General features: G+C 40.8%; 1 protein-coding gene across 3 annotated transcripts in view; it reads right to left on the reverse strand.

Moving 5' to 3' along the window:
* Nucleotides 1–6500: 6500 nt before the first annotated feature.
* Nucleotides 6501–20889, reverse strand: part of galnt13 (polypeptide N-acetylgalactosaminyltransferase 13) — a 41901-nt gene continuing 27512 nt past the window's right edge. For 2 of the 3 annotated variants that reach the window (XM_074694882.1, XM_074694881.1), the window contains exons 10-12: nucleotides 20041–20139; nucleotides 19236–19370; nucleotides 6501–8995 (exon numbers count right to left, since the gene is read on the reverse strand). In XM_074694882.1, coding sequence (XP_074550983.1) covers nucleotides 8855–8995; nucleotides 19236–19370; nucleotides 20041–20139 — 375 coding nt within the window. In that variant the 3' untranslated portion in view covers nucleotides 6501–8854. Of the gene's footprint in view, nucleotides 8996–19235; nucleotides 19371–20040; nucleotides 20140–20889 lie in introns of those variants that run through there. The other variant, XM_074694883.1, reaches the window with a different exon arrangement.

Here is a 20889-nt window from a genome sequence, read left to right on the forward strand (position 1 = left end):
ACAAAGTAAGTAAAGTTAGTAACAGAAGCCGCATTTCCACCAAGCAAACCAGTTCGGTTTGTCTCAGTATGGAGCGCATTTTGTGGCATTTCCACTGACTTATCCCAGGACAGATCTCCAAATCACCGAGATGACCCGTTCCACTTTTTGGGACCCTTTCGTATTGGTGCCAGACTGAACCGATCCACTCTCGGAAGGTGGAGCAACACACTGCAGACCGTTGATTGGTCAAAATAATCATCACGAGAGAGGATGAAATGCTGCGTGTCTTCCATCATTACCCTTTGTTGACTGTGTCACGTTTTTCTTCTTCATTGGTTTTATTAGCAGGGTTAACTGTGTCGTGCTGCTATGGCATCGCGCTATTGTTTAACAGCTGCGGCTTTCAGCATCCGGCTTACACGCCGCCTACCGCGAGAGGGCACAGTTTTGCTGTGGAAACGCAAACAGGATCAGGCTTAACTGATTTCAAACCGTGCCAAACCATGCTGAGCTGAACCGGACTTCTTGGTGGAAATGCGGCTAAAGGCTACCATCAGTAACACACTACACCCAGAGGGACTCAAATCCTGCTGCGCCAGGCGTGTCCCGCTGCTATAGCCAGGACATGTCCAGGCTCGTCTGAATTTTGGCTTGGGAGAATATCATGTGGTCAGATGAAACCAAGATGGAACTTTTTGGTCCTTTTTTTCATACTCAACTCATCCTGTTTGGAGGAAGGATGATCATCCCAAGAACACCTTACCTACTGTGAAGCATGGGGGTGGAAACCTCATACTTTGGGCTCTTTTTCTGCAAAGGGGATAAGACGACTGATCTGTGTTAAGGGAAGAATAAACCAGGCGATGTACGGTGAGATTTTAAGCCCAAACCTCCTTCTATCAGTGAGAGCATTGAAGATGGAACGTCACTGGGTCTTCCAGCAGGCCAGAGATCCCATACACATCGCTCGGGCAATGAAGGAGTGGCTCTGTTAAAAGCATTTCAAGGTCCTGGAGTGGCCTAGCTAGTCTCCAGACCTCAACCCCACAGAAAATTTGCGGAGGGAGTTAAAAGTCTATGTTGCCCAGCGACAGCCCCAAACCATCACTGCTCCAGAGGAGATCTGCATGGAGGAATGGACCAAAACACCATCTACAGTGTGAGCAAACCTGGTGAAGACTTACAGGAAGGTCATGTTACAAAGTATTGAGTTGAACTTTTGTTATCGACCAAATACTTAATTTTCACCATAATTTACAAATAAATCCTTTAAAAATCCTACAATGTGATTTCTTGGATTTTTTTTCTCATTTTGTCTCTCAGAGTTGAAGCGTACCTCTGATGAAAATTATAGACCTTACTCATCTTTCTCATCTTTCTAAGTAGAAGAATTTGCAAAAACAGTGGCTGACTAACTGCTTTTTGCCCCACTGTATGTATATAAAAAAAACAGTTACAGCCTTTTGTTCCTTCATCCAATGGGTTATAAGTACACGGACACACAAAGGCTAAAAAATAACAGGGGGGGATACGATTTCAAGACAAGCCAACCATGAGAAAGAACTATATGGTTCTCCATTTTACCTCTGGCCTCCAAAGACCCAGAACATTTTGAAGAAAAACTATTGAAACACTTGGCTAACTCGAGAGCTTAACTGAATGAAATATGAGAATTAGACAGCATGTAATAGGATCCCTGGGCGCTGAGGGCCCACAGTATGTGTTTAAAGGTCTCAGACATAGCCGCAGCTACGTGTTTGCCGGGCTTAAACAAGCCCATGAACTGTGCAGCCTCCATGGTGAGAAGCTCTGATCACGTACAAGCTCCTAAAGCCACAGCGAGCCACAGATAAGGCATCCATTAGGGCTTTTATTTTAAAGCATCTCACCCCGTTAATGGACTCCTCTGGCCCGGCCACAGACCCACTATCTTATCCTCACAGGCCCAGTTAACCAGCCTGGCTTCTGCTTACAACAGGTGCGAGACTGTCTGAAACCGCAGACAGGCTCCCTGCTGAGAGTGTGGTGAGGCGCTGATGTGTTGTCAGCTCTACACCAACAACTATTAATACTCCTGCAAGGCCTACCTCTGAGAGGTAAACAAGTGTTTATAAAGAGTTAGGGAAATTAAAATATACAATATATAAGCAGCACGGAGGTGAGTTATTGAGAGGGGAATAGTTTTCCCAGAGCCCTGCAAACTCACAGAGCTTGACTGCAGTGGAGAATATGTGCCATAAACAAGAAAACTGAAGTTTTCCTTTTGTCTAAGGGGAGTGCTAACTCATTATGTTACACAGGTCAACTCTTGGTTAAACTTGTTTAATCTGATGGGAAATATGAATTTTCATTGTTTGTACTTAATAATGAGGAAACAAAAACAGCTTCTTAACTTTGCTTAGCATAAAGATTGAATTTAGGTTTTTCAGAGACAACTAGACAAGGAGGCAAACAGTTCGAATGTACTTAGGTTCTGAGAGAAAATTTATATAAACTTTTTTCCTTTCTTTTTTATTTTTAAACCAAGCAAAGCTTTCGATCAACAATCTTTTTTCTTAAAAGTTAGGATCCCAAGTCACATATATATGTATATATATGGGAACTGACCCTAAAAAGCAGTTGATATGAATTTTTCTTTTTGGCACACCTATACCTGACCCATCCAGGGGTGTTTAACGTTAAATGGTCTAGATATATTTTGTTGCTAAGGCTGTAAAATGGTCTAAATGCCCAATGTCTGAGTGCTTTGGCTTCTTTTTCCAGTCGTACATATACTTTATTTATTTTCATATAAGGTAAATTATTATTACATATGGTATGGAGGTATTAGAATTTGTTATAGGAGTTTTGTGAGACAAACACTGTGGTTCATAGAAATCACAGTTTCCCAGCTCTCAGTCAGCATTGGAATTTTTGACTACAGTAAAAAATCAAGGAGTCCGTCGTTTAGCATTCTCCTGATATTTCCGTTGTTTTGCTTCATGTGGCTCCTGCTTGTGATTTCTCCAATGGACCATAAAAAGTACAAATTCTTTGGTTTCCAATGCCGTTTGAAACTTTCTGGTGACAGAGTTAACGCTCTAGTCAAGGTAACAGTGACGGTGCGACCGCAGCAGGTAAGGCCTCGGTGCACGTGGACACTTTGATTTATTGGTCTACGTTAGTAGGAGACGTCTGCTTGTCTTCCTCAAGGTGTGTCTTACAAGATCCCCATACATATGGAATATGTAACTGGGTGGAAAGGCCTTGGGTAGACATAAAACATTAGGTCCCCTAGCCCCTCTGAAGTGTTGCACTCCAACCCTAAATACACATGAATGAGCCACATTTTATTTTGTCTGCTTCCATTCTTGGTATAGCTCGGTACGCAGTGTAGAAGTAAGGAGGCTGTAGCCTGTGTTCAACACACTTTGGGTTTTTGTTGTAGAAAAAAATGTCCCTTAGGTTTAAGGATGATGTAATTTATTCTACATATAGTATACATACTTCTCAACACAATCAAGGCCTTTGTTTCCAGGCTTTATTCTAGGCTTATTTAATTGCTTGTGACCTGTGACCTTGAATCTAGCACCTGAGCAAATCAGTTGCAGATATTTGAGAGGGGTCTAGCTGCAGACCTCCACTCACAGCTACTTTGCGGCTCCTCCACTGTGAACCGGAAGATACCTCCATCGTGGAACAGACGTGACGTAATTCAAATCCTTGTAGTTGTCTGATAGGCTTCCCCTTTTACAGTTAAAACAACAATGAATGTAAACACAGAGGTTGTGACAGGACTGTAGCACAAATGTCTCTCTCAAAGAAATGAAAACCGTCAAGATCATTACACCAATTTATGTTGGGTTATTGATGATGTGCAGTTTACGTATTTTCTTTTTGGTATGTAAAGCTTTCCAGGAATAAAGTTAACAAAGGTAATCAAAGTGCAGAAAAAACTGAAGTGTCTACCCATCATAATTTTGAAAACAATTTTTATTTTGAAATGCTTTACTATCAGGACGTCACTTTGTCTGACAGTGGAGGAGTGATGTCCACCAAAAGAGCCACCAAAAGAGTTGGGCTCAGAGTGGAGGTCTGCAGCTGGACTGTCTTGGGATATCTTGTAACTGGCAGCCAAGCTAACAGTTGTTGCATTAAATCTTAGATTTATCCGTCAGACATACAGGTGGTAAAATCCTTCAATTTTACCCTTGTAAACAGTTTGACATTTCCCAAAATGTCAGTCTTTCTCTTTAATCAATCATTCCATCAAGACAAATGAGTCGGGGAGTTTGATGGATGAACAGCTAAAGTCTTTTTTTTTTTTTGCCTAACACCTGCCGTTTCCAAGCAACTCAAATGAAATAACACATTTTCTTTTACTTAATAAAACAAATTATTCATGAGTGAATCTGTAATAAAAACCATAATTAGTTTCAGCTCTGTAACGTTCACAATAAAGTTCCAGTAATGAGGTATTCCCTGCTTTTGGAGCTACATCCTATTCATGGACTCTGTAGATCTCCTTTTGTCAGTATGTCCCATTCACATGGGTTTGTAACCAACTAAAAGCAAGGGTCATGTGAAAAATCGATCTTATTTGTTTCGAGGTAACAATAATCAGCTGTTTCCTATGCATCAGCTCACAATGGTAAGAGCCTTTTCAGACACAGGACAAAAAAAAAGAAAGAAAACACTAATGTTTTTCTTCTAGCGTCATGTTTACATGTTTTCCCATAATGGTCGCCATGGACAAGAAGCTGTAATTTACCACCTCTAAAAGCCCCCACACTTAAACACGGTAATGATGTGTACGCAGGTCTTAAAAGCTCAGAGAACAAGGTTTATTAAACAACTGACTCATTGGTGTGATGTGCTAGTGTTCACGTCGACACCAGCTGTTTGACATGTGAATAAACGCTAAATCTATGTTCAGTTTTTCTACAAAAAAAAGGCAAAATGTACAAACAGGAAACATCACTTTGCAAACAGTACACTGAAACATTACATTCCTATTTCAACACCATGCACTTAAAGATAATGAAAAACAATAAATGGGTGTGCGTAATACGAAAGAGGTGATTGAATTTCAGTCTGAATGCCAAGCAGGCACTTGGCAGGGATTCAGTATTCAAGCAGCATTGATCCTATTTCACCATTAGTCGTTCCCTCATGTATGCCTGCCTAAGGTCCTTCAGGCAGCTGAGGATTGGTTTCATGGGGCCGATGTTGATTTCTGAAACACACTGCAATTTCAAAACCCAAGGTAAGCACTGGTTTTTATTACCACAATTCAAAATAAACCACTGCAATACTCGTGATCTTTTTACCATTCAATTTCTTTTTCTCCGAGGAGTGTTCAAGTTTTACAGCATCTTAGAAAAATAATTGGTTCTGTATGTACAACAACAATAACAACAGTGGTGGTAGGAACTTGATAACAGCTTCACGTACAGTAATACATCATTGTAAGATCAGCCAATGACCAGGGCCTGTCACTCTTTGATAGAGGATATGTGGGTATCTAACTGCTGATGTGAACTCTCAGGAACCAAATGTTTGATCAAGCAATAAATCATGATGATATATTCACGAGCTATGACAGGTGTTTGATTAAATATGTAAAAACTTTTCAATATGCAAAATAAAGGCTCAGCAATCTCCCTTTTCATAAACAAATTCCTCCTAAATACCAATAAACAGATGATAAATAACTTTCTAAAGGCACAAGTAACTATGCGCTCCGACATTTCATATCTCAAGATTTTCACAAGATTTCGTCGTCATATCAGACAAATGCCTTAATACTTCAGAAACTGATCAAGTTTCAGTTAAAGACAAACAGAAAGCACCGTTAACGCTCAGCAGTGAAACAGTTTCATCTCCTTTTCTTCAACAGTGATTTATAGAAATAATACATCCATCCAAAGAGCTGCCTTGTTTCTATCCAAACCCTACCAGTTACATTCCTTTTTCATTTAACTTTGTTCACAGAACTGAGTCATTTCTTAAATGATAAGAAAAAAAAGTAATAAACAAAAAGGAGGATGTCATAGCTGCACTCTTGCCATGCAATCGATTCATTTATAGATGTTTTTATGATTTTCAGCACATCTTCACCCAAGCATCAACAGAAACACCCTGATAGCTAGAGCCCAACCAGTAATCACTGATATTCCCTCATCACAAATAACTTATCTGTCTCTTTTTCAGGAAATAGTACAGCATTTGTTAATCCCAGTTATGTTTGATTTAATTTTGAAAGTCTCTGAAGAAATGTTAGTAAGTACTGATAAAAAAAAAATGTTTTGTAATCATTTGGTTGACCATGTTGTAATTATAATAAATGTAAACAATACTTATAATGTTGTTTAAAAGCTTTTTACAAAATTTTTGATCTAAGAACAAAATAATCTACAAACCAAGATAAAAATTTTGGTTTTCGTTTGCTCTTTCCTACGTTTCATGGTACTTTTGCCATCAACCTCTAAACAGTGCACTTAAGGGGCATGTGTCGAGTCCAGGGGTGTGCAATGAGGAAGCCGGGGCTCCAATTGGGATCCAAAGATTAATTTTATAATTCAGTGTCTTTCATCTCAGTTTTAAGACCTAATCATGCACAAAAGTCATGAAAATGTCATGTGCATCAGGTCTGGTGATTTTGTGTGTCCAATAGGCTATAGGTGGAGTTAATTGGCACATATGCAATCAAGCCCTTTAGGGCAGTTTCACCTTTAAAGATTATCTTTAGTACACATGTTTCACATTCCAGGACATGAAAATGTGATTTTAATACTGTGGTGACAGGTCAACAAAAAGTGAGATGTTTCAAAAATCACCCCTTTTGAAAGCATTTCAAGGGAACCATTAAAAAGTTCCCCCTCTGAATGGGGACTGACTGATCTAGTCTGAGCACATCCATTTAAAAAAAAAAAAATTCTAAATCCATGGTACCACCTACTGAGGACAGAAAGTTACTGCTTCCAAAATAACACCATCAAACCAAGCAAGAACCTCCGGTCTAAAAATATGAAGCAATGTGGAAAAATCTGCTGTTTGTCGAGCTTGAGGCTGGCTCTGGAAGTCAATGGAAACCGGGTACACACCAAGCCAAAAAAAGGCATCTTCACAGCAGAGATTAACATGTTTACAGCCTGGTACAAAAATGTCTCCAGTCTGAGACATTTTCTCTATCAACACACTCTGTATGGGAGTGATATGTTTTTTTAATTTGATAGTTTAGAAGTTATTAAGAACGAGAGTTTGTCCAATCAGAGGCACAGATGATGTTAGTGAGGAAGCCCGCCCCATTCCAATATGGCTGCTGCAGACAATCTGCTTCAAAACCTTATTTTCAAAACAGACAAGTGATGTCATGGAGACTACACTCATTAATTATACAGCCTGTGCTCTCAAATCGTGTTCTGTTTGCCATTAAACAGGAAGTTGTTTTTTAAAGGGCTTATTTTACTTGTAGAGTCCAAACACACCAACACAGGACCTGAGCAGAGCAATAAGAACAAATGACTAGAATATCATATTTCTTTTTCCTGTTATTGAAATCTTTCAATGTTAAGTTTTCAGAGTTAGCCAGGCTCACTGCAGAATCCATCAGTGACTTTTGATCAATATGGAGCCTTGTAGGTCATGTAAGACTTCTTTGCACGCTGCGATTAAGTATCCTTACATGTTTCTCCTCTGATTATCCTCCTCTCATCCCGACCCTTTTCTCAGAGCCAAATAAAAAACTTCTGAACACCCCGTGATGCAACAATCCCAAAGCTGCTTTATGGGATAAAGGATATATAATTTAGCAGCTTTGGGATGCAGCACAAGTTTGCTCACACTTTATTCTGTGTTCCAAACACATAAAAATTCATGGCTGTTTTCACTGTTCTTTGCCTCACAAAGACGCAGACACAGCAGCAACAAACTCAGCCGCATGCACCGCATCACAACACGGCCCATGAGTGTACCTCACTTTGCTGTTGATTTAACTTTTAATGGGACCTTAATCTACAATTTGATTGCACCCTGCTGTCCATGACAGAGAATGAAGGTTTAAGGCACTTCTTCACTTGATTCACAGCTGAAAACACAAATCTACTCCTGTCACGTCTACTTCCTGTGTAAATGAATGTCCAGTCATAGGGAAGAAAGAGTGTTTTAGACTGCTTACTGCTCTAAGATATAGTTTGGTATTTTCCCACCACTAGAAAAAAACTGTGAAAGTTAAAACTTCATCCTTACAGTTTGGTCATCAGATACTTTAAACCTCACATTTGAAAAGTGGGACCTGCTTCTAACTCAGTGCTGGTTGGGCTCTAAAGTCACTTGATGCGTTTGTAACTCAAACACTGATATGGATGGAGGATGAGCAGCAGTTATGACAACAACACTCCCACTTTAGGATTGTACCTACAGCACTGCATGTCCTCAGCACAAGGAGGTCACTGACAGTACAGACCGATTTAGAAAATGGCCTTTTTAGAGATGCTCCTTCATTAAATCGTCCAGCAGTTAAGCAGCAGTCTGAGCAGTGTGGTGGATACACAGCTAGCAGCTGATGACTTCAGCGCGGCGCTTTGATTTCTTCGTTCTCCATGCACACACCTCGCACACTGAGGTCCCTGCTATGACACGGCGAGGTCCCAAGAGCCGCCGCTCGTCACGTCTCTTTGCAGGCAGGTGCAGCTCCTGGCAAACCTGTAAAAAGGAACGCCTCCGTCGTGAAAGTTGAGCCTCTGCTGCCTGGGTCTTTGTTTGGCTGTTGCAGGAAGAGGCAGATGATGTGCGTGGTTGAGAGCCACGTGTGCCAGGTTTAAAGAGCCAGGACTGGTTAGGGTGAGGACAGAGAGGTAGAGGTGGGAGGGGGGAGCAGAGAGGTGAGAGATCAGACGCTCAGGGTCATGTTACGGAGCAGCCACTGCTGAGAGCGGCTGTTGTTGCAGTCTCTCAGGGTTGGGACCATTTTGTCCTCCTCAGACGGCATGTCCAAACACTGGTTGCTGTTCACGTGCAGCAGGGTGAGTCGCTGCAGAGACAGAGGAAGAAGAATTTAAATCACTCAATTATAAAAGCAGGGGATTTAGTATCTTTGCAGTTAATCTGAAGTTGATATTGTTTCAGTTGGAGAGTTATGCAGTGTCAGAGTTTTAAAGTTAAACTTTCCATCAACCTGCCTCAAAGCCTGTGCTTCAGCTCCTCTTCTCCACCTGGATGACTAAGACCAACCTTCACAGACACACTTCAACTATCGATTTCCCACATTTCACAAAAATACCTCTCAACCCGGTAAATGGCCCGAGCTTGTTGCACTCGGTAACTGTAGCTGGAGCAAAGAAAAAAAAAAACAATAGCAACATCAAGAGAGCAGGATTTTCTTGTCGAGAAAGAGTGAGAGTCGTGCCCCTCAACACGCTCTGAGGCTGCTGGCAGAATCGAAGCCCTTTTTTTGTTTGTGTGGAGACTGTTGTCATCGGCACTTTATGCAAGAGATTTCTCAGAGAAGAAAAAGTGTGGAATCCATTTCTCTACTCCAGAACAGACTAAAAACAGCACCAAATGTTTTTTGATTACAGCTTTTTAAAGTAATACTTCAGAGCAATAAAATGGAGTGTAGCAATACGAAAGGGCTTATTTGCTCAAATGTCACCACGTTAGTCTGTAGCTCAGAGCAGTTTAACTTTGCAAGCCAATTTTATGCTTGCTGCTTTTCCTAAAAGGTCCGGAGACAAAAATGGTTGACGTAGAATAAAAAGCATAGGATAATAAAAAAGATGCAGGGTTTAAAAAATGTGTACACATGGTTAAAATAATGGTTCAGTCAGTGGGTGGGACAGAGAAGAAGCTCTTTGGTGCTGTCAAATGTTTGAGTTTCATCTTTTAACCACACAAACCTCTGGATCCTGAGGGGGTTGCTCAGAGATACACTCATCAGCCCTTTTTCAGCTTCTCAATAAGACAAATATCTATTTAGCCAATCACATCGCAGCAAAATCAATACATTCATCTAATCTTGTCTTATCTTACATTATCTTATCTAATCCTGTTCAGGGCCTTAGTGTCTGGAGCCTATCCCAGCTGTCTTAAGACGAGAGGCGGGGTACACCCTGGACTGGTCGCCCAGTCAATCACAGTGTTGGCGCACATAGGGTGCATCTCAATGCGTTAACGTCGTGCTTCCTCCGTCCTATCTCCTCCACGACATCTGAAGTACTTTCCCAGCCGCCATTTTGAAGACTGTCCCAAAGCGATAATTGTGCTCAGAGGAGAGAGGAGAGAGGATGGAGGAGACTGATCGGAGGAGCTATGATCGAGGAGACACGAGAGCCGGCTTTGCGGAAGTCTTTTCACTGAACGACACGCCCCCATATGGAATATCACTCTCTGATTGGACGCTGCAGCGGCTCAGACTTTACATGAAACTTCACAAACACAACAGAGTTTAATGAAAGAAAAGACGACCTGAAAACAGGCACAGAGGATTGTTCAGAAACTGATCATAAATCTGGTAATTAAGTGTTTGCTGTGAGTTTAAAGCACAAAATACTGAACACAACCATCATCAAATCAATGTAACAGGGGATTAATACTGAAAACTGACTGATAAATAATATCTTCCTGAGACACAATAAGGTGGGTTATATTAATAAGCTTTAGAGTTCACGAAAGGCCCAAAGGCAAACTGGGAATCCAAATGGTGGCCTTCTTGTGAGGCTACAGTGCTAACGGTTAGGAGTAGGAGAAAAGTATTTATGAATCGATGCATCGCAATATTTCCTCGCCCAATTCAATATCGATTCAGTAAATCCTCTGAATCAATTCATCTGTGTGTGTGTTGTATGGGCGAGGGCCACACGAGACCAAACAACACCAAAATGGCAGCCAAGGCAGCAGCAGCAGCGTAAAGCCAGCTCCTTCAGCTTTAAAGTCGGACTCTTGGGTTGTTTCATTGCTCCAAAACATGAGGTGACATAGCACATATGTTCACATGGGCATGAAAATTGAGAATCAAAGCATTTAAATCAATATCTAATTAAATCGCAACCCAAAGAATCAAAATCAAATTGAATCATGGGGTCCTTAGCGATACCCAGCCCTACTAACTGTTGTACCACCGTGCAGCCCTGCTCAACTTGAGGAGAAGACGTTTTTTTTTTAATTTTTTTTTTTATCTTTTATCTGTATGAGCACCACAGTTGCACAAAGCACCTCTATTTCCTGTCATGTTTGCTTTGGCAATGGTGTCAGTGATCTTCTTCTTTTTCTATAGATCAGTGACGCCCTATATCTTTGTTCGATGCACAACTTCTTTAACATAACCCTGTAGTTTCGTTGAGTCTGTTTTTGTTTCAATAAACTATGACACATCTCGTCTTTTCTGAAGAGAAGCCCTTTCTTAGGGTACAATTCCTATTTAATCAACAGGATGCCTAAAATACAAAAATGCAATGTAATTAAAAAAGTTGGATAGCTACCAGTTACAGAAAAAATTCTGATTAAGATGTCTCATCAGGGGCTGCACGGTGGCGCAATGGTTAACACTGCAGCCTCACAGCAAGAAGGTCACTGATTCAATTCCCAGCTTGGCTGGTAGGCCTTTCTGTGTGGAGTTTGCATGTTGACCCCCATGGGTTCTCTCCGGGTCCTCCGGCTTCCTCCAACAGTCCAAAAACATGCTCATCAGGTTAATTAATCTAAATTGTCTGTAGGTGTGAGTGTGTGCGTGAATGGTTGCCTGTCTCTGTCAGCCCTGTGATTGACTGGAGACCAGTCCAGGTTGAACCCTGCCTCTGGCCCAATGACAGTCTCATCAGTTGCCTTTGGAAAATATTTTTTAAATTGTAAAGAGACTTAATGGACAGCATCTATGAAAAAAAGAATCAAAATACGTCATCTCTCATGTACATCATAGAATGATAAGCTGATGGATGGAAGAGCTGATATGTGAAGTGTCTGCAAATAATGGGAAAGCATATGTGCATATCATGTAATGGCATTGAGTAGAGTTTGTAGTACCACATTTACCACATCATCACTTCTTCCTATGACGTTTTCTGAAAACATCTTAAAGCAGACCATGAGAGGATGTTTTCTTTGATGTGTGTGGAAATCACAGCCTTTTTTATGTATAAAATCTACCCATGTCACATTCAGTCTCCATTTCCCCATCATTATGTAAACTGTCCATTCAGTTTCGTACAAAATAAAACTATAAAAAAATATAAAACAGAACTTTGGCTTTAACACATCCAGAGTCTAGGTGGGCTTAAACACCACATGAGCATGTACCATACAAGTCTGTGGCTATCTGCCTCACAGGATGCTGAGATAACATCACCCCAACACACTCACACACACACACACACACGCACACACGCACACACACAACCTTAGAGCTGGAAAAGAGCTCTCAATGGCCTTGATTAACCATTTATGCTCACACCCTCAGAAGAAACACGCTTCCGCAATTTGGTCCCTCACTTGAGTTGCATTTCTGGTCTTAATGATCACACGCAGGGAGCGGAAGGGGCTGAAGTCAGTGCATAAAAAAATGAAGAGACTGCTGGGAAAACAATGTCAGGAAGGAACCTTGTTTTTCTTTTTTATTTAAAATAAAAATCTGTTCTATTTATCTTTTATATATCTGTTTTTATTTCAGTTAGAATTATACAGTTAATCCCTGAAGAGGCAGTTAATTAAAGACTGGAAACATACAATAATAAAAGATTATCTGAGTTTTAGCAGCGTGATGCTCACATCTTGGGGGTTATTCTAACCAAAGAGCAGCACACATACAAAAAAACATAAAATTACCAACAAAGAGTCTTAAAGAGGGCACTGTAACATGTATATTTCAATAACTTCTCTTGAGGCTGTGCCATAATTCTTCATTACAACAAGACTGTGCTTTGACTGTTGACAGAGGATATTCAGACTAATGAGCACACACAGACACGCAGGCCATGTTTGATCTTAAGCTATAAAACACAAGGGCCTGACATCCCCTGCCTGGATACAAAGAGGTGCACACATGCAAAAACACACACACACACACCTTTTCTGAAGTACACATCGCAGACGGCCTTACAGCCACATTTGTTCAAACAGAACAAGAACAAAGAGAGCAGGTGGCGCTCGACCTTCCACACCTGCTAAAAAACCAAGAGCAATAAAGTAGCTCCACGCCAGAGAATCTCTACCTTTCTTCATTTGGTGGAAAAGTGATTCTGAAACAAGACAAAGACAGCTGCTCTCTGGCTCAGTTTTAAAGCAGAGATAATCAGAATTGTTCAGTTTTAAAAGTGTGAGTAACAAGCAGAACAACGTTACTTCTCTTACATACATATTCATGCATGAAGCTTCTTTCATCAGGAGCTGGAGGTAGATCTAGTTTATAAATCATAATAACCTGGTACATGAAGGCATGAGAAGTGTGTTCATTGAAAGATCCAAACCTTCTGTAGAGGCAGAGTTGACAGAAGGAAAAGTATAAAAGCAGAGGACAGAAAAGCCGCTCCACATTTAATGAAAATACTAGAAATGTGGAGGTCCTGTCCTTTGCTCATAATTATTTCATGGCTCCTCTGGGGCAGAGAAAACTCCTATCTCAGCCTCCCAGCAAACCAACCGCCGTCTCTGGAGCGAGTTGCTGAGTATGTGCACAGCTGAGACCAGCTAATTAAATGTGGACGGTTTCTAACCACGAGGCCGGGCTGAGGAGCATTATCCTCTTTGTCACCAGGCAGCGCGCTGGACTCCCTGAAAGGCAGAAGAGATCCTGTTTGATGTGATCTGATGCTGACTCTGGAGGAAGATCTAGAGGGCTGGGAAGTCTTTGTAGGAAACATAAAAACATTGGATTTCTTTTGTCTCAAGGCTGAGTCAGGTAGCGGTCTCATTTGCTGTAATGGCTCCTCATTCTTGTGTACGTGCTCCCCTCTGGTGCTGGCTATGCCACAAGGACCTCTGAGAGGGAACAACAAATCAGGCCATCTAGCAGCAGGTCACCTCACTGTCACTGCTCCGACACACACCAGTAGGCCTTGGAGCTTCTTACCCAATTTACCTTGCTTGGTTGCAAAAAGTAAAGTGTGCAACTGTGAAATTTCTCTTTAGCTACTCAAGAGACGCAACACTGGGAGAGTTGAAGGTGCAAACTTGGTATAGTTCAGCAGAATGGGGTTGGCAGCAGAGATTGTGACAGACAGACACAGAGGAGAGGGAAATAACAAACCTGAAAGTGACAGAATTTCCGAGCCAGAAAACATTCCTTACAAAAAGTATGTAAATAAGCAGGCTGAGTGGTGAAAAGCTCTGATAATTGGGATGCACCGCGTCTACAATGTGTACATGGCACAGAGTGTACACAGCTGCTTCGGGCCAATAGGAGAGCGGTCTGAGAGGCCAGCGCCATGAAAGCTAGGTTCACAATGAAGGATCACTTCAAAAGAACTGGAACACAATGGCCAGCTCATTTCAATCAGCCCTGCACCGAGATAATCAGCCAAAAAAAACACAAAACACAATCTCCATCTCAGGCATCACTCACTAAATGCTGGCAGTGTGATGAATTTTCCCATCAAAATCAAATATTTATGTTGGAAAACAAATGTCAAATGAGATCTAATTCAGTGTGAAGACTGCTAAAGGTCTTGCAGATACCGTCATGTACAGAGAAACGTCTTGAAGGGACAGCAGTCAGTGCTGGATGTGGCTCTGCCTCACTCATCATGCACATTTCCTCCCCTATAAAGGTCACAGGATGAGCTACTTAATGCTTCCACAAACTATTTCCATGCACATTTGGAAAACTGTTAGAAAGATCAACATCATTACAAACATATTCCAGTTCCTGACCTGGAAACAAATGAAAATTTCACAACTTCCTCCAAGGACACATAAAAAGTTAGAATGACTAGTCTACTCCAAGTTATGACTAAGATATTTCTAAGCTAGCTCTGCTACAGCTAAAAAGACCACCAGCTGCTAATCTAATCTCCACTAACACGCTCACCTCAGGCCCAGCAGCCTCAGAGAGCATCAGGCGCTCAGAGAATATAATCAGTGGGGCTGTAGTAGAGGTGTTGAGCCACCTCCAGATGGGTGTAGTTGTGGAGGATCCAGTTCTGCAAAGGGCTGTTGTCACAGTACTCCACTGTGGGCCCGTAGGAGCCGTCCGACAGGCGACTGATGGTCAGACACGACTGGGTGATGATGTGGAGGAAAGTGTGCTTCTGCGGCAAGCCAACCAGGAGTGAAGGGGACACATGGTGGTGAGGGTAGACTGACAGACGTCAGGCACAGTCAAATTACTTTCTCTGATCTCTACAGTCAACTGTTACAGTTCAATGAGGATGGTTATTTTTCAGTGATGGTCATTTTAAAAAGAGCAGCAGCCTCTTTTTGTTTGTTTTAATCTAAACTCACCAGCAGCTGACCTTTAAATGAGAGTTAATAATGCTGCTGTGTCATGGAGAGTCTGAAATACACAGAAATTCAGCAGACTCATACTCATGAAGAGCAGGGATGCGGAAAAAGGGATGAAATTTTCCAGTTTTCTCAGGGAAAAAAATTGGATCTCATAAACCTGCATCAGAAATCAAATTAACAGTTTGTGACAGCACATTTTCAAACTGTTAATTTGATTTTGTTTTCAGACTATAGCCACAGAATACAACAAACAATCAGGGAGTGGGAAAAAAATAATGAAACATCTGAGCCATGTTTCACCTGAGACAAAACAGGTTATAATCATTTAGACAAATCGTTTTCTGTTGCTACAAAACATCTTTTGCCCGACGCTATTGCCTTGTATGATGTCACTGGCTGTGAAGTGAAATCAATATTAGAGCTTCTTCACACATAACTGGTCTGATTTGCATAATCTTTACAGGACTTTAGGCCTCGAGGGGGAGGAAGACAACAGTAGGCCACAGGATTTTCTTGAAGAGAAATTAATTTGGTGAAAAAGCACTTTTGATGATCTGGTCCTGTAAATGTATGACCTTAAATAAATAAAAAATAAGCTTGTAAGACTTGATCTTGTTCTTTTATACTCACTAAGAGGCATCGGGATTTATTTGGGTCTGTTTCAAAACATGTTTTAATGAGCTATTTATGTTGTAACTGTGTCTGGATTTATAAAGCAGAGGTTTCAGATTTGGAACATGCTTCTTAGGGATGTCCCGATACAGACTTTTTGACTTCTGATCTGATTTTTTCATGATATTTTTTGCCAATACCGATTAATACAGATACCTGTCTCTGATTAATCCTGTACTCCTAAATGATGAAACATATTCATAGTATTAAAGTGGGCCCTGCTGGTAACTCCTCGAGGAACACTCACTTTACAAATGTTGCAAGACTTTTACTATCATTGCTTTCCAAAGAGAAGTAGTTCCACACAGTGGATATATTTGCAACTTGGTTTGATTTACAGCAGCCGTAAAGTGTGATGGTGCTGAAAACATGTGAAAACTGAATCGATACCTAACAAAAATAGCCATATCATACACTGATACCGATCAGTGTATCAGATCAGGATCATAGACTGTACAAAACATAGACGTAGTTTCCCCGACATCACCCGTCTGTTTCTGAAACGGTAAATGAAGCATATTGGCTATCACAGCCATATTGGAAGTGGCAAGGGCTTTGCGTACAGCTATAGGGCGCCTGTCGGTCACGTGACCCTCAGCTGTGCCTCTGATTGGGGGAGCGTGTGATCTTAACATCCTATAAACGGCTGAAAAAAATTTCATCCCCCGTACAGAGTGTGCTGATAGTAAAATAAGCGACTCAGACAGGAGACGTTTTTTGAACCAGGCTGTAAATAAGTTAATTTCTGCTTTGAAAATGGCTTTTTTTGGCTTGGTGTGTATGTGCCTTCTGGTACTTACGGATCCAGCCTCAAGGGGACACTCGAGAAACTGCAGGTATTAGCACTTCAGCATTATCTCATATTCTTAGACTGGAGGTTGCTGCTTGATCAGGACATCTCTAATGCTTATTGACATTTTGTTCTCTTTTTGGTTGCTTCAGACAAGCCTTTTTGACGGATTACTTTTATATCAAAATTAGTTTAATTACAGATTTCAGTTCTCTAAGTAGTCCAAACAACTACAGAGTATCTCATTTGTTTTTAAGCTCTAATATATCCAGCTCTAGGAGGGATCATCTAGAAAGACCACAAAACTACTGGCACTTCATAAAGTTGCTTATCACTATATGGTGTTAAATCATCTATGCACAGTATTTGGACCCAAGAACCCAGTTGAACCCTCTGGATTCTGTAAACTTAACAAGTTTTTGGCTTGAAACTCTTTCCAATCTTCATCAGTCATCTGATATGCTGAAAAAAAAACAGCATTTACAATATTGTTTTTTTTATATTTGCAAATTGATTCCTGATAAAGGTCAACGAGTAAACAGTAATATCTGAATACAAACAGATTATGTAAGTGATAACATCTGAGCTCCAGGATAACAATATTTAACATATTTTCTACATAAACACCAATTAAAAACTTTTCATTAATATGTGACAGTCTGTCCGTCACGGCTGACAGAATATTCAGAATCCAGCTAAAGGATGAAAAAGTCATGTATTCCTGTGACAGTGAAACTGATGACCAGATGAAATGTTAATGGTACTGTAGTCGCCCGGGATTTGGTCCCTGTATGTCACACGTCTGCTAAAAATACCCCCGGCCACCGACAGCAGTGAAACCCCAACGCTGTGTACAACAGAGACTGGTCCTCTTCGTTTATGAATTATTCAATCTTTTTTCCATATTAAGAATGCACCCAGAGAACAACGTGTAATGAAAGGATTTCTCCTCGGGTTTGTTCAGTGCTTGATGGAAAGCCTCCAGGCTTCCTCACCTTGCCATCTTTCCGTGACAGCGATAGGACATCTCAATCACTGACAGGTAACACTAGCTTCAGAGGAGTCTTTTCTTAGCCTCTCCCAGTGGTGTAAAAGAAAGGAAGGATAAATCGTTAATATTAAAGATGCTTCCTGAGCTGTGTGATGCATAATGTACTCTGAGTTCTGACACAACACAGCTTAATGAGGAACAGTTCCTGCTTTCAGTTTGAGAGCCTGCAACATGTTTCTGTGTTTGATTGAATGTTGTAAATGTCAGATTATTCCAGCTCACCTAACAAGGAAAATGAAGTCAGATTAAACTCTGCTGCTTGATATAAAGTTTTTCTGACTTCATCATTTGCCTCGTCCTCATCTTCATTTCGGTGCCACTTAAAATAAATGAGCAATGACTCACTCAAACGTGTGTGCTGTGTAAATCCAATATTGTCTCGCCTGCGTGCGACTCACAGGCTATGAGGTCTGTAATGTGCGGCATAATAAGAGAATGCACCAAGATTATTCCTCTTCCAATCTCATCAATCTTTGTTTTGTTGTTTTGATTTATTACAGATTAGGTTTGCATTATTTTTAGCTCTGACATTTGGTTTATAGACTGCAGCTGAATGTTTGTACCGTCCCTTGTGCATACGATTTGGCCACCTACAGTTGGGATTTGAATGGCTTATACCTTCGATAAACACAGCAAAAGTTTTATAAAACACAAACTACCGCCTCCAAAATGATCACACAGGATCTAACCTCTCTCCATCTGCTACAACAAAACTGGTTCAGGTTTCATTACAGTAAGCATTGAACCAGTAGCTGAGTGTGTTTGGTGTCCTGCGTGATGACTAAATTGAGATTACATATCTTTGGATCCCTTGCAAGAATAACATCTTAAAAGATTTGAGTTAATACGCAAACAAAAGAGTCTCCAAGATGAAACAAGATTCAGATGGTCTATTCTAACAACCGCTGACACACCACAGCCCACACAGTGCTACAGGACATTTCTAAAAGGGATCAAACTATCGAGTGATATTTAGGAGCAATGTTTTGAAATTCTTACCTCAAAATCATATTCCCACTTGCCCACATACTACATGAAAAGAAAGAAAGACAAGAAGAGAGAGCTGCTGGGTGGAGAAAAGGACACAACTTCCTATGACTGAAAAACTGACACACAGCACCACCTGGTGGCAAAAAACAAGTACGACCTGTTATATCCTAAATGTGCACCACTGCACTGCAATCTCCTCATGACACAAACACAATCAATCTGCTTCTTCTCCCAACAGTCACTTTTGAAAACATGAGCCATCAGGAGGCAGGGGGGACTGTAACATCAGCCTGGATGTGCTGATAGCTCGGCTGCTCAGTGGGTCATAGATCTTACCTCTGCATCGTACTCGAACATCTGATTGCCCTTCATGTGGTGACACTTGAGCATGACCACAGGTCCATTCAGACGGGAGACATCCAGGCAGAGGTCATCTGTCCTGATTTCTTTATCGGCTGTGTACGAAAACACCTGGAATGAAAAACAGGCCATAAAATATCAAAGAGACCCACAGTTTTCATTGTTAAACAGTCAAGACATGTAAAATGAAAATCTCTTTTTCTTGATTTCGTGCTTTAGAAGTGCAGTGAGAATAGCTTGTATCGTATAACATAAAAGATATTTTGAGCACTCCATTTTTTTCACTCCCTGCTTTTTCGTCCTGTCACTGGAGGATTACGCTCTGTCCCATGTGGTGCAGCTAAGGACAAAAGGGACAATGATTGGACCAAAACTCAATCAAATTCTTGGCACGAACTATCTAAAAAAGCCAAAGACTTATCGGTGAACCCCAGCAGGGAGCCAAATCAGCAATGGACTGAGGGATGATGGGAGGAAAAAACTGGCAAAAATCCCAACTTGACTTGTATTGAAAATCTGTGGATTGGCCAGACAATGTACACACACTTCACGTCCAACTTGATTGAACTCAAGCTTTCTAGCAAAGTCCAAATCCCAGAGCGCATGTATCCAAGATAAAGACATATTAAAGGCTTGGCTGGGTCAATGTTAATTTAAAACAGATTAGGTGTACCTGCTGTGGACAAAACTTATAAAAAATACTTTTAAAAACACACTTACTGAGGGTATTTTTAGATGAGTTAGAAGATTAAAAAGTGTCTAAATGATATGAAAGTGTCACCTGGTTTCCACCCATGCCATGGCAGTTGAAGAAGCCAACTTTTTCATTCTCTTTTCTCCCCATGTTGTCCACACACTGGTTGGTCTCCACATTTCTGATCTGCAAGACATCGAAAAATTAGAGGCTCATTTACTCTGTTTTTAAAAGAAACTGTCAGAAACTTAATAGCTCTTTTTTCTCAACTCAACACTTTTACAGCAGCCAAATTTTTGCACACATAATCTACTTGACCCTAAAACATCCTTGTGTTTCCACTTTTATATCAAAACGTTCACTATACTATAAACTTTTATTTTGAAAGCCTAACAAAGTGCTGTCAGCTCCAGATCAATTCTTTTCAAAGACTTATTAAACTTCTCTACAACCCTGTTTTTAGTTAATGATCAATTCTGTCCTTTTATAGCTGCTGAGGCACTTTGAGTATCCTGGAGTTTCTCTGCAGTCAGGTTTTATGTTACTATAATGCAATAATGGAATCAAAAGAAAATTTAGTAGAATTACTTTCATGAATACATCCTCTGGCTCGAGGTTTTCTTTTCTTGAACAAAAACAACAAGCACATCTTCATTCAGGTGAGAGATCTCATGAGCCATCAGAGGCACTTCAGACTATTTTACTCAGCTGAAGAGACAATCTATTTGACTGAGGTGGCTGTGATTACATTTCAAACATGAATAAGGCAAGGAAAGTTTACCCAGGCTGCTTCAATAACCAGAGCCAAATGAAGCTGCTAATAAAAAGTCATTGGATCCTGGTCTCCTAATTCTCAATAGTTTAATTTGGGGATGCACCGATCCAACTTTTTTGGTCCTGATACTGATACTGGTACCGATACCTGTGCTTTGGGTA

This window comes from Halichoeres trimaculatus, unplaced genomic scaffold (genome assembly GCF_033239565.1).
Source record: "Halichoeres trimaculatus isolate MK-OKI-2021-1 unplaced genomic scaffold, fHalTri1.1 fHalTri1_scaffold_19, whole genome shotgun sequence".
In the NCBI taxonomy this organism is placed as follows: Eukaryota; Metazoa; Chordata; class Actinopteri; order Labriformes; family Labridae; genus Halichoeres; species Halichoeres trimaculatus.